The sequence below is a fragment of the Rhipicephalus microplus genome, chromosome 4 (assembly GCF_043290135.1).
Source record: "Rhipicephalus microplus isolate Deutch F79 chromosome 4, USDA_Rmic, whole genome shotgun sequence".
NCBI lineage: Eukaryota > Metazoa > Arthropoda > Arachnida > Ixodida > Ixodidae > Rhipicephalus > Rhipicephalus microplus.
This window is the reverse complement of record NC_134703.1, coordinates 152,186,562-152,201,764: the sequence shown is the minus strand read 5'-3', so window position 1 is coordinate 152,201,764 and position 15,203 is coordinate 152,186,562. Positions and strand designations below refer to the sequence as shown.

Genomic DNA, 15,203 nt, shown 5'->3' with positions numbered 1-15,203 from the left:
AAAGCATCCATAGTCTAGTAGAATGGCCCGTTACAAATGACTGTCTCAATCATGCAATAACGTCACAACCACTGTCCAAAAATGCTTTTTTCCAAGCTACTACACAATCAACCATGAATAAACTAGTTAGGCACCCAAGACTACTTGCATGGAAGACACAGTCCAACTAACATTTTCAAGTGCTCATGACAAAAACACTGGCATTTCTTTGAGCGCTACTGTCTCCAGTCGTTCATCTGATTTCGCGCAAAGAAGACTGCAGATGGATTGACCGCTGGCTAGATTTGGCTGGCCACCCACATATACAATAACGCAGCCCCCTCCAAAAGAGATATATTGTCAAGAACTTTGACTGCCTGCCTGAATTGCATTATTTTCTGATAATGTCAGCACAGCATGAGAACTTTTGATACATAGTACACTTTGGTAATAACCAGCCACTGACAAAACACATAGTCTTGACTCCTTGTTGAACATGTCAACATCTATTTTTGTTTCATGGCTATGAATGTGTTTAACATGTCAGCATATCCACAGCCATAACACAAAAAAATACCCTCTGAAATTTAAACAATTTTTCTATACCTACATTTGCGTTTTTATCGCTTGACAACTACAGAAAGACTATGTCCAATACTTCTCTTTCCTGAATTTTATGGCAACATACTTACCTAACTACTCCCGCCTTTTTCTAACCTTCATTAGAGCTACAGTAAGGCTTCAGAAAACCTTCACCATCTTCGGCTCTCTTAGAGAAGTTCTCAAGAGAGTCTCGCAATACCAACCACTTTTTGTAAGCCACACGTACGCTATTAGGGCCCAAAAAATGTAAAATTGAAGGAGAGTTCAATGTTTATATGCCCAGTTTGCATAATAATCAGTCAATACGCACTAATAATAACCCCCTTTGACAAGAAAGGAATGGACTGCGACACACAACCTGCATGACCGAAATGAACACATGGATAAGAGATAAATAAAGAAAAGAAAGGCAGTTCAAACTTTCTTTCACTACATGCCGGCATTGCTTTCAACACTCGGGTTGAATCTCTGACAATGCATACCAAATACGTAACGATGATGCTTGAAACGTGGCAAAATTAACGCCCCTGTCATACTCAATCAGGAATCTGAACAACACAACATTGGCAGAAGGCTTTTGACAAAATCTGCCGGTGGTGCAGCCGAATTTAGACTGCACAGAGCTCACACTTATGCAGTGCAGCACAGGAGCAAGCACTCCAGTACGAATACAATGCTCCGTACAAGTGTAAAAAAAAAAAAATTTGGACACACTACTCACAGTGGCAATTCTTACTTCATACAAGTCAGTTAATAATGTGCCATGCTCACCAGTTCGTTCTGACAATCTACAGCACTGTGTTCTCTTAAAGAAACCACATAACTGGCAGTACTATATGCACAATAGCTGGACGCCATCGTACTGAATGCAAATACAGAGAATGCAAGAAAAAAAAAATTTATAAACTGACAGTTGTTTTGCGAATTTCATGCTTTTGTGCCAACGTCAGTGTCTATGCTAATACCACGAAATATAACAGGCATTTTGATGCTAGGATGCAAATGAAGAGATTGGACTATTAAAAGTGAAACACTTCAATATTATAGAGGAGAAACAGGGTGACAGGACGAGGATGACATCTGCGTGGTAAAAGTCTTCCGTGCCTTTGCGCCATAACTGAGCTGCATCAATTGGGAGCCAAATACAAATCTGATCTTTCTTTTAATACTGTACCGCTTATGTCTGAAGAGTGCCAGCACTGTGGGTGTAGATGACCTTGGGCCATGTAATGAGGGCCTGTCTTGCATCGCCATTGAACTGAAGCGTCTGAGAATGAAAAGTATCGCAGTCCTTACCTTCCGGTGCGTTACAAGACCAACAGTACCACGAAGGTGTCATCACAATGCCCAGTAATAGACCTGCCCTCAAATGTAGCATGTACACAATCATAGCGTGAAGTGTATACACGTTGCAAGAGCAGGCAGACGAGAACCAGCTATAAAAGTTTGTCATCTGCCTTCTGGCATTAATGGTACAATTAAGCCCAGAACAACTGGTGACTAAGGGCAGCACTTCATCATAAGGCTGACAATACAGGACAAGTTCAAGCAACTGCTGGGACAGGTGGCTGAGATGAATTTTCAGACGACTGAGTGGTGCAATCTTGCTACGCTCTCTCTTTGTGAAAAACACATCTCATTAGGTCAACTTGATCTTTGCGTCTCGTAAATCCTTGCTAGTTCCACATTTGCACCATAGGGGTGTGATCAACAGAAACTCATAACTAACAAAGACAAGAAGCTCGCTAACTGTATAGGGAAACAAAAAAAAGAAAACTACAGTGAAGACCTTCCCATCAGTATGGGTTTTCCTATTTGCTAGATGTCTCTCTTGTCATTGTTAGCGTACGGAGCAAAGTGCAGAAATGGTTGAGATACATTTCCTAGCCCAACCTTGTTTTGTTGAAAGGGTTTGTTATGGAACCTATGAATGGGCTCTCAGCTTAAGACACCCGCCATTTGAATGGTGAAGATTCTCAATGGGCTATCCTGCCACGATTAGTGCCACTGCAACTGCCACGCTTGAGCTCTGTGCAGCACACGGCTGCTGCCAAAGCTGCCATCGCCGGAGTGAGGCAGCTCCCGATGCTTCGTAACTGGAGAGAAGCCCCGGAGAAGATGGGGGAGTGCCAGGAAGAGGGGCGCAGGTGGTGGTCGGTGGGATGAAGGTGTCGGGTGTTAGGAGGGGCGGTCGGCAACTGCTCGCTCTCTCACCTTGCGGGTTGATGGCCCCGACGCTGTGTCCTGGAAGCAGCGGAGCATGCTGCAAAGCCAGCTGGTGCAGTTTGGTCAGCTGCGGGGCGGGAACAAAGAAACACGAGGGGCACGACAGGTTGGTCGCCTGTTTGACGCCTGCCATATTGGAGGCGGTGGGGGCCGGCACTGAGCCCGGCTGCAGTCGGAGGAGGCAGAGGGAAAGAGAAGCCCACCATCACGGGGAAAAAGAAGAAGAAAAAAAGAAGGAAGGGGACCGGGGAGCAGTCATTAATAGGTGTCCTCCTCACGTGGTGCTGTTCTCGCGGCAATCTCCTCTCCTCGCACACAGGGGACCGCACGGCCTACATCCCGGGCCGGGGATGGCACACGGGAGCCTGGAACGAGGGGGGCTACCGCCTACACTATTCAGGCTCATCAGCGAAAAAAAAAGGAGTCCGAAGCAGAGACACAATGTGTGAGTAGACTCGAGGGCTACTCGTGCCTGCAGGGTGCCATGTGGCAAAGCTTGTGAAGCAGTGTGAAAATTTGTTTGAGGGCCAAAAATGGGTCATGGGTGAATATATACTGTGCCGAGTGCAAGAATAACCTAATTCATTTTCACCTGGAATATCCAAATAAAAAAATGCACACGAATTAAAAGCTGAACTGAGTCTGTGTGTGCTAGTTAGGGGCTAAATAGTCTTCCTGAAGTGACATGTTTCATTGTTTAGCCCCAAATACATTCTGAGGTCTGAAAAATTATACATTACAGATGCAGCCTCACGCACATTCACCAGTTCGAATTTCACCACTGAATCACGAAACAACACTTTGAAAAAGCACAAGTCCTTGTGTTTATTGAAAATTTCATAGATGCATAAAATTCACGCTTCTTCAGTATTAGAGATTTCTGAGAAGTCGTGCTTTATTCGGAACTCTGCTGGCCACGTCACGTTCGAAAAATTTTGTGGCGTAGTAGCCATAAAATTTGGCGGCAACTACTCCAGGCTAAAACAAGCAATAACTGTGTGCTGTGTGCGCACTAGGTGGGACGTCAGGTATGGGTTGGCAGGTGGTTGGGTGTGGTAAGGTCGGAAAGTTGTGGTTAGTCTGAGATCACAAATTGACTGTTAGTGTCCCTAATTTTGGCCTTCTTCTATTAGAGAAGAAAATCTTTGTGACTTCTATTCAAACTAAAGCACTGTGTATACGTTATTGCTGAAGAAATATTCTGCTAAATTAATCATTTGTGTATCTATGTCAATATGTGTCTCAGAGCCTGCTGAGCCGACATTGATCAAGAATAAGCTTCTTTTTTTTTCTTTTACTAAGATTTACTAGCTCCCAATCTGTACTAAGAAAGTCTGGGTAGCTGCAGTTGATAAGGGATGTAACAGAAAGTGACAGCTCGACTACACAACGATAACGACAGGAAAGCCTGACAAAGATGAGTAAACTAAAGGAATCCCCTGATAGTGGGCTTCTTTCTCGTCTCTTTCTCTTTTTTTTGCTTCCTCTTTTGCAAACAAAATAACTCCACAGCTCGAATTAAGCACTTTACAAATACGCAGAAATAAGTTGACAGAAGGTGACATTGAGAGAGAGGCAAGGATAGGAGGTACAGAATATGGAGTGCGCCGGTGTTGATTTTACTACAGTGCGGAAACGAATGATCTCCAGATGCAAGCCTGTCCATAAAGACGCAAGACAAGAGGCAATACAAGCAATAGTAGACTGCACCCGAAAAGTGGTCTCATGAAAGAGACTTGGCTTGGCAGTTTGCAATTCAATGGAGGACCATATAAGTCTGTTTCTCTCTCTGTTTAAATTTTTTTTGATAGTATAGCATTTGGCATTAATCTGCAGCTTCAGTGTGAAATTTCTAAAGCAAGAAAGCGAATCATAGGGGTTTACGAAAATCAGAAGGACTGCAGAAAAACTTAAATGGCAAGATCAATGCTTAACTGGAAATTTACTGCATGCACTCTCAGGTTCCAAATGTTTCACACATACAGTACCTAGCTGCAACAATGCCAGCTCTACACTGATTTCACATCACTCCTTTGCAAGCATTGCAATAAAAAATGTGGGTTTATCCCCTTCATGCACAAAATATGATGCACAGTCTAGAAATGTCTAAATTTCACACAACTCTAAGGCACTGGATACTATGTTCCAAGCAAGCAAATTAAGAAAAACGTTTTTAGGAAGTTTTGGAAATTAATGTTATTTAATTACTATTCTGCAGCCAGTCATGCTTGATTTTTACACACTAATAAAAGAAAAAGAACTTTGGGCTCAAAATTCACAGGCAGTTCGTTTTTGATGGTGTTCATTTTGAGCAAAGAAAATAATAGTAATGAAGTTGCTCCTGGAACGTGGCACGTTGAGGGACCTGACGAACATCGCAGTGCCTTCCTCAAAATGATTTGCATCAGTCACATGCAGCACGTTGGGGTTAAGCCAAGACGTGTGGACCGCGCAGAAGGTTCAATTACTTCAATGTGCAATGCATTTTGCCCTTTGTTTCCCACTAGTCTGAGGAAATGGCAATAACAAGTTGCGTCTATATATGTAGACAGTGCGCCTCAAGGAGATAATACAGATTTTATCCTAAAAGGGTATAAAACAAAGAAGGAAAAGCGGCAAGAATATTATTAGTGCAAACTCTCAAAGCAAACAGTGCAACATCATGGTTCCCGAGCACAGAGGTGGCAAGCGTTGAGTCGCCAAAGATGCTCACATCAGGATGTGGAATTGCATATTGCCCTTGAACCGTGTAGGCTTGACCGCCTGCAAATATCACTGGTGGCATGGCTGGCTTTGGACGGTATGGTATTGTCGCTCCCTTTGGAGGAGACTGGGCAGAAAGAAAGCAGAGAAAGGGGTGATGTTACTGTGGTGGACACGTTCAGCAAAGCACCTTGAATCCAGAACTGCACGGGCAAATGCGAAAACATGCAGTATCAGTTAGGAACTGTTCTACGAAAATAACAGACTAGAATGTGCCAATACCAGCAAATCGCTGTAGTTTTCAGTTCTTTTATAAAAGTTCAGTAAAGATTTCTGTGTACATAACGAATTTATTATACTAAATGAGTCACATGTATAAAAGAATGAGAGACAGAAATGCTGCTAAGAGTCCTACAAAAGAGGGTGACCAGTGCCCTCAACCTTGCTGGCTATATAGTGCACTGGCTCGTTTAAAAGGACCAGAACTGGCCATAACATGTCAGACTGTGTATTCTTTTCATCATTTGAATGAGATTTTAATTTGTAAGTTGCATTTTAAGATCACAAAAACCAGCACATTGCATCACCTGGTCTCAAGCCTTGGTACTGCATGAATGAGTGAGACAAGCCTTGGCACTAGCGTGAAGATAGGCACCTATAACACACTTAAGCAAGAATAACTCTGGTGAACTAATGCCTAATGGATGACAAATAGGCAAATACAAAACCAAAACCTCACCAGTAAGCAAATCTAAAACGAATACATACACGTTTCCAAATTTTCATTACAGGGGGTAGCCATATTAAAATGCGCCCTGTTTAACATGCAGGTTTGATGAAATCGCAATCTAGGGCTGTGCGTACTTGAGCTGCAGGTTATTCGTTGGTGTGAGATCCGCGCTACAGTGTTCGTGAATTTTTCGTTTCCTTGGACTGTTGGGTGATACCGTCGCTGCCACTCACTGATCTGTCGCTGCCTGAATCGTTCAGCGGAGTGCATTTAAGAGTAAGTTTTGCGTCTACAAACGGCGCTGCTTCCTCATCGGTACTGACAGCAGCAAGCGCAGTACTTTCAGTGATTTGCGTACAGGCGTAATCGCACTTGTCTGGAGCAGCAGGGCCTGTGGCAGAGGCCGCTGTTGTCCGCAGCTGCCACTTCCCATTAGCGACAAGCTTCCTTTCATGCTTACATTAGAAGTGCATGCGGTACAGTCGAAACCCGCAATAACGAAATCGCCGGGGAAACCAAAAAATTTCGTTTTCGCGAGAATTTCATTGTCGTGAGTATGAGACATAAAAACAGTGATACGGCCAGCAGAACGAAAATTTATTTGCAGAAGTCGGTCAACTTACTTTGCCAACTCTTGCCATGCAACAACTTCGAAGCTCTCCCTTCGCACTGGAAAAAGTGGTCTATTGTTACGTCGTTGTCATGTGCGCCAAAGAAGGAGCGAAAGGTGTCCAGCGCATCCAAAACAACCCCCGGGTTGTTTTGGATGCGCTAGCGCGTTGTTTCTGCCCGCGATCTCGCTGTCAGCGGAGTTAGGGCTAAAGCCGACTCCGATGACGTGCCGCGCTCGTAGACCGCGCGCCCGCTCGTAGTAATCTGATCGTGCATCCGGTGCGGCCACTCGTAGTAATCTGACCGTGCCACTGCTTACAGCTTCATTGCTTGTGACGAAGCACGTCGCCACGAGCGCGCTAGCGCGTCGTTCCTGCCCGCAGTCTCGCTTTCGACGGAGTGAGGGCTAAAGACGACTCCGATGACGCGCCGCGCTCGTAGTAACCTGATCGCCCATTCGCCTACTGCTCTTGACTAAAGCGTAACTATATCTTAAGTGGTCATTAAGCCGCAAACACGTCATGAAGTAGCAATTTTCGAGAGCCATGTCCTCGCGACGCACAAGCAGCAGACGACGATCTCCCGGAGCGAGCATCGGGCCAATGGCGAGGCGAGCTGACGCAACATGGCGGCCACAGCCAATCAAGGGCCTCGAAACGCCCTTCAAACATTTGGTTTTTGTGCGCTTGTTTTTAAAGGGAGGAGCCAGCTGAGGCGGGAAGGTTAAACACGGAGGAATGCTCTTTCCGATTAGCCCAAGAAGCGGCTCCCGACCCCGCCATCGCAAAGCCATAATTTTTTTGAAAATCGCTGTTTTCTCCCAATTTCCAGAAAAAGTTTCGCTACCTAGGTTGGTGAAATGAATTTTTCGAAGCACTTCTGCACGGTTATTCGCGATCCCGAAGCCGCGTTTCCCCTAAAGTAAACAAAAATGGCGGTACCCACGCTAGCATGGCAAAAGCAGAAGTTTACAAATTTTGAGTGCGCATAACACGCATGCGAGCATATTTTCGACAGTTAATTTTTGGCGGGAGGGTAAAATAAGGCCCGCACTGTAATAGAAAATTGGTTAATGCGGGATCGCTGTCCAAAAACATTTCGTTGCCGCAAGATATGTAATACATGGGCTTCTATGAACGTTCGCCGGGAATCTGGAAATATTTTGTTGCCGCGGGGATTTTGTTATTGCGGGTTTCGACTGTATAACCATGTTACGTATTATTACAGCATTTGTATTTGCACGTTTTAGCAGCAAATTACAGCTAAAACGGCTGGTTGTATGCTCTAGACAACGGTGACTCTCTCTGTACCTTTTTGCAGCATCCGAGATGCAGCACAGGAACGTTGGTCTATTCGGTTTTTTTGCCGCTACCGAAGTGTCGGGAACAGAGGCGTGACAATGGCGACACGCGGTGGTTCTTTCGATTTACCGATGACACCCACCGTTCTCGCAATTCAGGCGACGACGGAAAGCGATGCAGCACGCACATATCACAATGGCACTCATCCTCTGGCGTGCTGTGCTGCAGACATGATTTCACCCAAATTTTTCTTTTTGCGCTGATTCTTCGTTCACCCATACATCACAGTGATGGCCAGATCGTCTGTTCTTGAAATATGCACAATTTCCTGCCACGAGAGTCACTTCTTTTCAGAGAGAGGTGCCTATTACACATACTACATTCAAGCATACCATGTGTGCAGGTACAGCATGTGCCTTGCATATCTCAAGGCACGATGACAACACTAAGAACATACCTTGACCACAGCGGCTTAGGGGTTTGAGAGTGCTCTGGTGAAAAGGTGTATATATAGACCTAGTAGTCTAATACCGAACTAACAGCCAAATGCAGCTCCACCAAACCTATATAGAACCAATGCCCCAATAGGCATCATGAACCCAATAGACTGTTGCTGTTTATTATTGAAAATTTCCACCAGGACCGACGCCTTCAAAGCTGTTTCAGACACAGCCATGGCAATTTCACCACATGAGGCAAGTAAGAATGCATGAATTCTTTATTTTGGATTGCGCAATTTTTATGACTATATCAAAGTTCCTACGGCTATCTGAAAAATGTATAGTTGACTCTGGAGTTTCAAGGTACACTGAGGATGCCCATCAGTGAGTGCCATATTTGTGAGGGCGCAAAGCACCACCAAAGTAAGAGCAGATGCACCACAAAGCTCGAAACATTCTCACCTCCATCATGACACAACAGATCTGGTAGATGCATTTCGTGATGGCTTCAGCAGTACCAGAAACAGTTACGGCTCGTTCGGTGGAATTTGGGAGCATCTCACTGGCCACCTGAATGGAAGCACCCGTCACCTGCAAAATTTGTTCAGAAAGGAGGTTAGTGTCAGGCTGAAGCAAATGTGCAGCAATATGAATGTAAACCGTTCATAATCGCTACTTACTAATTACATGTATTAAATAATGACAAAAATGTTAAAGACAACTGCAGTTTCATACAAGGGGTTAAAAGGACATTCATTGCAGCAAGTGTGCAACATGAATACGTAAAAACGTTTCCTGCCCTTAGTTTAGCACAAGTCGCAAGAAGTATCTGCACTTATGCTTAAGAAATAACACAAAATAACGCTTTGTAAGGGGGTCGTTTTGTCAGATACAGCAATCGTTTGTTAAAATGCTGCCCAGCACGACACAAAGAGACGACCAATTTGTATGCCGATATGGGCCAAGCATAGTGTACTCATCCGTCAAAATCTTGCCACAGTACCATTTAGGCAGGATTTCTGCACACTGAAGCAAACCTATGTGAACGATACAACGTCTAAAGGTGGGGCCAGATGCTAACTTGTTTGGGCCAGCCAAGCTTGCGTTTCGGTGTGGTGAAGCGAATTCTGATTTCAGCGATGTGCCACATGATGTGGACAAGCTGACATGATGTTCATGTACAGTCAAATCCCTTTATAAGATAGATTGATATAAGAGACAAATGGCTATAATAGACACCAGTGTGCCTGCAGTAAAATACAGGTTGATAAGAAATGCATACGAGCTACCCTGCTTGTAAGAGACATCTCATATAAAAAACAAGAATTGCTGCCTGAAGCATGCCTCTTGTAAGAGGGTTCAACTGTATACCGTGTGAAAGGGCATTGGCACGCGTTGATTTCAATCGACATATGTCAACATAATTAACTGCTGCATCAGGCAACATGAAGCCATTCTTTCTAGTATTAATGCATGATGCCCAGTTGCACTTTGTTCAATCAGACTTGCAACCTGCAAGAGCTGTCCTGGTGCTGCATAGAATGCAGACATAAGCTCGAATACACAAGACACTACCATGTTTACTCGCATTATCCTCGCACTTTTCTTGAAGGAAAACTGATGCAAAGTTGGGGGATGCGAGAATTACACGAGAAAAACTTTCCATGAAAACGTACAGAGCGAAAAAAAAAAACAAAAAACGAAGCGGCGGCAAATAGGGATTCTCACACCAGCAACCAACAGCAAGCTTTAAGAAGTACTAATTAAAACTTACCTCAACAATAAAAGCAGAGGTTTAACACAAGAAAAGATTTATTTGAGACACAAAAAGTGGAAGCAAACAGTCGAAAACTAGAATACCATACGCAAAGCTTGTGGGCGTTGCGGGCATAGCGGTAGCATTCGTTGCTTAATAGGAGCCCTCAAAAGGTGAGCGTAGGACGTCAGTATTGGGCTGATGGCTATTTAACAGAATCGTCTGCAGTTTCCTCCAGAAGAAATAAAGTTTACCATCAATCTCAGTTTTAGGCACATGGCAGGCCCAACACGTCTTAGTGGCTTTCAGCTGCTGTCACCAGTACGAACACAAAACTCGTAGACTGCGAAGGGCCTCTTGGCAGCACTGTTGCCATTGGTAAGTGCATGATATATCACTTTCAACTTGAAAGCAGCAGTGTAGCTTCAGTGTCCCCCCATAATGTGATAAGATTACCGACACAACATACAAAACACGCCGCAACGTGCACTTGCCACTTTGGCTTGGCTTGGATTGGATTGAATCTCCGTGATATAATAGTACACTTGATGCTTAAAAAATGGCTCTAGATGGTGCGCGCTATCATCATCAGGTGTTGGAATGAGCAGACGACATTCTTGCAGTAGTTTTCAGGGGTGCTATAATTACTCGAGGAAAAAAAAATAAATCGTATCTTTATTGGGCAATGTTGGGGGGGGAGTATTATGGGAGTGCGAGGATTAGATGAGTAAATATATATTGATTATGAATTGCTTCATGTACGTGTGTGTGACTACATATTTTGAATGAGAATAGCTATCTTTTCTTGTGCGTGTTTGTACAAGTGCCTGTGATTCATTCACCCTTGATACCACTCCTGCATGGGCTCTGTTATGACCCTGCCGTAGACTGTAGGTAAATAAATAAATAAATAAATAAATAATGTTTTGTGGATGTGACATGCATTCGTTAGACTGAGACTGTGCAGACGTGTTTATTAAAGCAACCGGATGCATTGTACCGCGATGGTATCTCACAGGCGAGTGTGCGTGCACATGCATTAAACTGGGTTTGTGAACAGGTGTGTAAAAATATAGAAGAAAGAAAATCGAGCTCCAAATTAGGTCCTTTCATATGTGCTAGCATTCAGGTATCCTTGCTCCAGAGCTGTGTGCATCAACGTCTAAGCACCAAACCACTTTGCGATATATCCACTTTGCGAAACCACTTTGCGTTATAACCACTTTGTGAAAAGAAACTTCGCGTCTCCTGTTGATTACTTTTTTACACGTTGCCTTATACCTCATCCTGAGAGCTTTATGTCACTCTTATAGTCTCTGTACCGTTTGCCTGAGTCTTGCGTGCTACACAAGGCTTGTCACAGGTGCTATCTTAAGCGATACGACTGCTCTTGGCACAAACAAATTGTCAGTAGGCGAATTGGTTGATAAAGCAGCTTTGAAAAAGAACGTCATATCACGTTATATTGTGTGCAGATGTTGCTAGTGACTGGTTATACAAATATTTGTGTTTCATTCCCATGTGTTTTATATTAACTCAACCCAATATTCTTACTTATAATTTTCCTATTTTTCTTTGATTTCCTGAGGCCTGTAGCTGTCTCTTCTTACTGTCGCTGTTGGCTCTGAATCCACAACATGATGCAAACAAGTTGCTACATCAAAAGTTACTATATATCACGAATTACAACACAGACAACATATTCAACAATTTGTGCATGTATTATACCAATCAGACCACCACAGCGATGTAGCCTTTCCTCGTTGTTATGCTTACTAAAGCCTGTGATATTTTACACCAGAAACCTGCGTTTAGCGGAATCAACTTCCTTGGTCATTTTAGCTGACGCAGCATCTTTCAAAACCCCGCAACCAATCATCTTTTGAGATAAGTTGATTACCGATGTATTGCTGGGTTGTTTTAGCATGTTTAACCTGTTTCCAGTTTATCTGAAAGTCTTTTTTTTTTCATTTAGTTTTTTTTACTAATGACTGACCCTTTGCAGCCATGTACCTGATCTACAACGTAATTGGGGACCTGGGGATATGACAGCCTGCATTCATGGCCATGCGGCATTTTTTAAATGAAAATACTAACCATTTATGACTGCTTTTGCAAACCAAATGATCCCTTTAGTTATGCTTATACATTATATAATTATGTGATGCAGCCTCAATAAAATATGTATAAAACATGTGTTAAACAACAATTTAAATTACAACAACAATTAAAACAACAACAATTTTATTGTTACAATGTTGATAGCCTATGCCGTACCATACCTCTTATGTTTTGCAATTTTATATTACCTGGTTTTGTAACTTCTTCTACCCGTGTTTTGTTTCTCGAAAATATTGTCTAGCGCCTCTCACATAATATACCTACATGGGGCTTATAAGTTTTTAATGAATACAAAAAATAATGATACCTTGATGTGACAATTTAGCTAAATCATGTTGCAGTCAATCATATGTAAGTGTCGGATTTTAACAGTGCAAAACAGATAGAACGCACAGAAAGACACACATATACAGCAATACAACACGATTGGCACTGTATCTGTGTGCCTTTTTATGGATTCCCTTCATTCATGCTGTCACAATATCGAGTATGAACCAATTTGCCCAAGCATCATCAAGGACGACAAACATGCCCATCTCGCTGAAACCAGGGCTGAGGAAAGGCGACACTGACCTCTCTGATTTCCTTAATCTTGGAGCCTCCCTTGCCGATGAGGGAGCCGCACTGGCTCGCGGGGACAATGAGGCGCAGTGTGACCGGCGGCTTGGGCAGGTGGCTTCCATTGCTTTGCAGCTCCTGCAGGGTGGGCCCCACCGTCTGCACGGGAAGGCAGAGCAGAGACAACATCTGCTCGCTCTGTGAAACGTCCACCGCTCTAGCCCCCCACACCCCTGAGAAGCAGAGGGGCCGTATGGCCTACCACTGCCGGGCTCACCTCTTCAAACTTGCGGGCAATGAGCGAGAAGGCCTTCAGGATGGCCTCTGTGGAACCCGTGACAGTGACTATGCGCTCGGGGCATGACCCATCCGAGATGTTGATCTTGGCACCGCTCTGCGTTCAGTGAAAGAGCGAGGAAAAGATATTTAATGCTGGCACCTGGCTGCAGCTTCATGGTGAAGCCACGTAACACCAGAGAGAGAGATGGAGAGAAATAACATTTATTTACAACCATCGAGAATGACAGTAATATTAATATTTTTTGTGTTTAACTACTAAAAATCGACACATGGTTGTGAGAACCACTATAGTGGAGAGCTCTGAAAGTCTTCTCCACCTGGTGTTTTTTAATATGCACCTAAATCTAACTACATGAGCCACAAGAATTTTCGTCTTCATCGAAGATATAAGCGCCACAGCTGGAATGTGATCCTGCGGCCTGCAGCTCAGCAGTCTAGCAGCATAACGACTAGACCGTCGTCATAGGTGTTGAGAATGACAGGATGCACCCCATTCATGCCGCGAACACCAGAAGATATGTGCAATTAGGTGTTGAGCATATGTAGTTGCTGGGAAATGGTACATGTTCAATGCCTGCCAATATTACTCGCAGTTCCACGAGTGTAGTGTGGCATCACTCTGTGTACAATGACATACAGTGAAAGAGCAAGTTAAGGACATTAAAGGTTTGCACCTGCCTGTACTGAGACTTCGTAGTGAAGTCACAGAAGAACCATATATGTCGATACTTGACAATAGCATACCTTGCAACTTGGTAGTGCAACAAAGTAAGATCTAGGAAGAACTTCAACTGGTGAGCTTTCACCAGTACAGGGCAATGGTACATGATAGACACCTTCAATCGTTTCTTGGAATGCGGGCAAAAGGATGAAAATGCTAAAAAATGAGGGACTGAACCTGAAATTGCCTAACTAAACTATCGACGGCCGTGTTGAAAGGATGTGTTTTTATAGACAATGCTGAACTGTCTGCACAATGCACTGAGGCAAGTTAGGAAGAATGTACTAACAACCACCATTTTGGTGCAAAAAAAATATAAATAAATAAAACGATTCAATAGCTATTTGTAATGTCATGCACGTACTTCTAAAAGTCAGAGCATTTTTAAAACTGAACGCATTTAAGTGAAATGTTTGAATTTTATTCAGAAGTACAGGCAAACCTCCTTATGAGAGACACTGATGAAAGAGACAAATGGGTACAAAAGACACCAGTGTGCCTACATTGAAATAGGAGTTGATAAACAATGCACGCATGGTACCCTGATGATAACAGAGAAGACAAAAATTGCTTCCTGGTGCATGCCTCCTGTTCGAATGTACGTGCAATAAGATCAACAGAAAACCACAAGCTGAGCAGCATAATGTGCGATACAAGTTATGCAACTCACCTCTTCTCTGAACTTTTTTATGTTGTCCCCTTTCTGCAACGATAAAGGAATACAAAGAAAATAAATCACAGCAAGTTAGACTCTTTCAAATTACTCGATTTTACAGATCTCAAAAGCCATCTGTCAGGCTCTTACATTTGCCAATACCATAAAGCAGATGATTAGATTGTTGTAGCAACAAAGAAAAACTTAATCTTAATGCAGAGCAGAAAGGCAGTGTAGTCTACAAACTTTAATGAATGGTTGCAATGCAAATCAGATTTTTTTTTACAAAGCAAGAAAACTGATACATTGAAATGATACAACAAAGAGGCATACTTTAACAATAGTTCATAATTACTTTCTGAAAGAATATATACATCAAAATGAATATTTCCAAAGCCTAATCATTCTAAATTAGTTACTACTCTGAATATTTCCAAAGCCTAATAATTCTAAATTAGTTACTACTGTGAATTGAAGACATCATTTTTTATGTAAAGG

General features: G+C 43.1%; 1 protein-coding gene across 8 annotated transcripts in view; it reads right to left on the bottom strand.

The window, feature by feature from the left end:
* Positions 1-15,203, bottom strand: part of LOC119172413 (poly(rC)-binding protein mub) — a 170,198-nt gene that overhangs the window by 25,397 nt on the left and 129,598 nt on the right. For 3 of the 8 annotated variants that reach the window (XM_075893754.1, XM_075893759.1, XM_075893753.1), the window contains 7 exons: positions 14,721-14,753; positions 13,307-13,423; positions 13,045-13,218; positions 9,057-9,185; positions 5,522-5,638; positions 2,797-2,974; positions 1,757-1,849 (listed from right to left, as the gene is read on the bottom strand). In XM_075893754.1, the coding sequence (XP_075749869.1) occupies positions 1,757-1,849; positions 2,797-2,974; positions 5,522-5,638; positions 9,057-9,185; positions 13,045-13,218; positions 13,307-13,423; positions 14,721-14,753 (841 nt within the window). The remainder of the gene's footprint in view (positions 1-1,756; positions 1,850-2,796; positions 2,975-5,521; positions 5,639-9,056; positions 9,186-13,044; positions 13,219-13,306; positions 13,424-14,720; positions 14,754-15,203) is intronic. The other 5 variants (XM_075893760.1, XM_075893756.1, XM_075893757.1 and 2 more) reach the window with 4 other exon arrangements.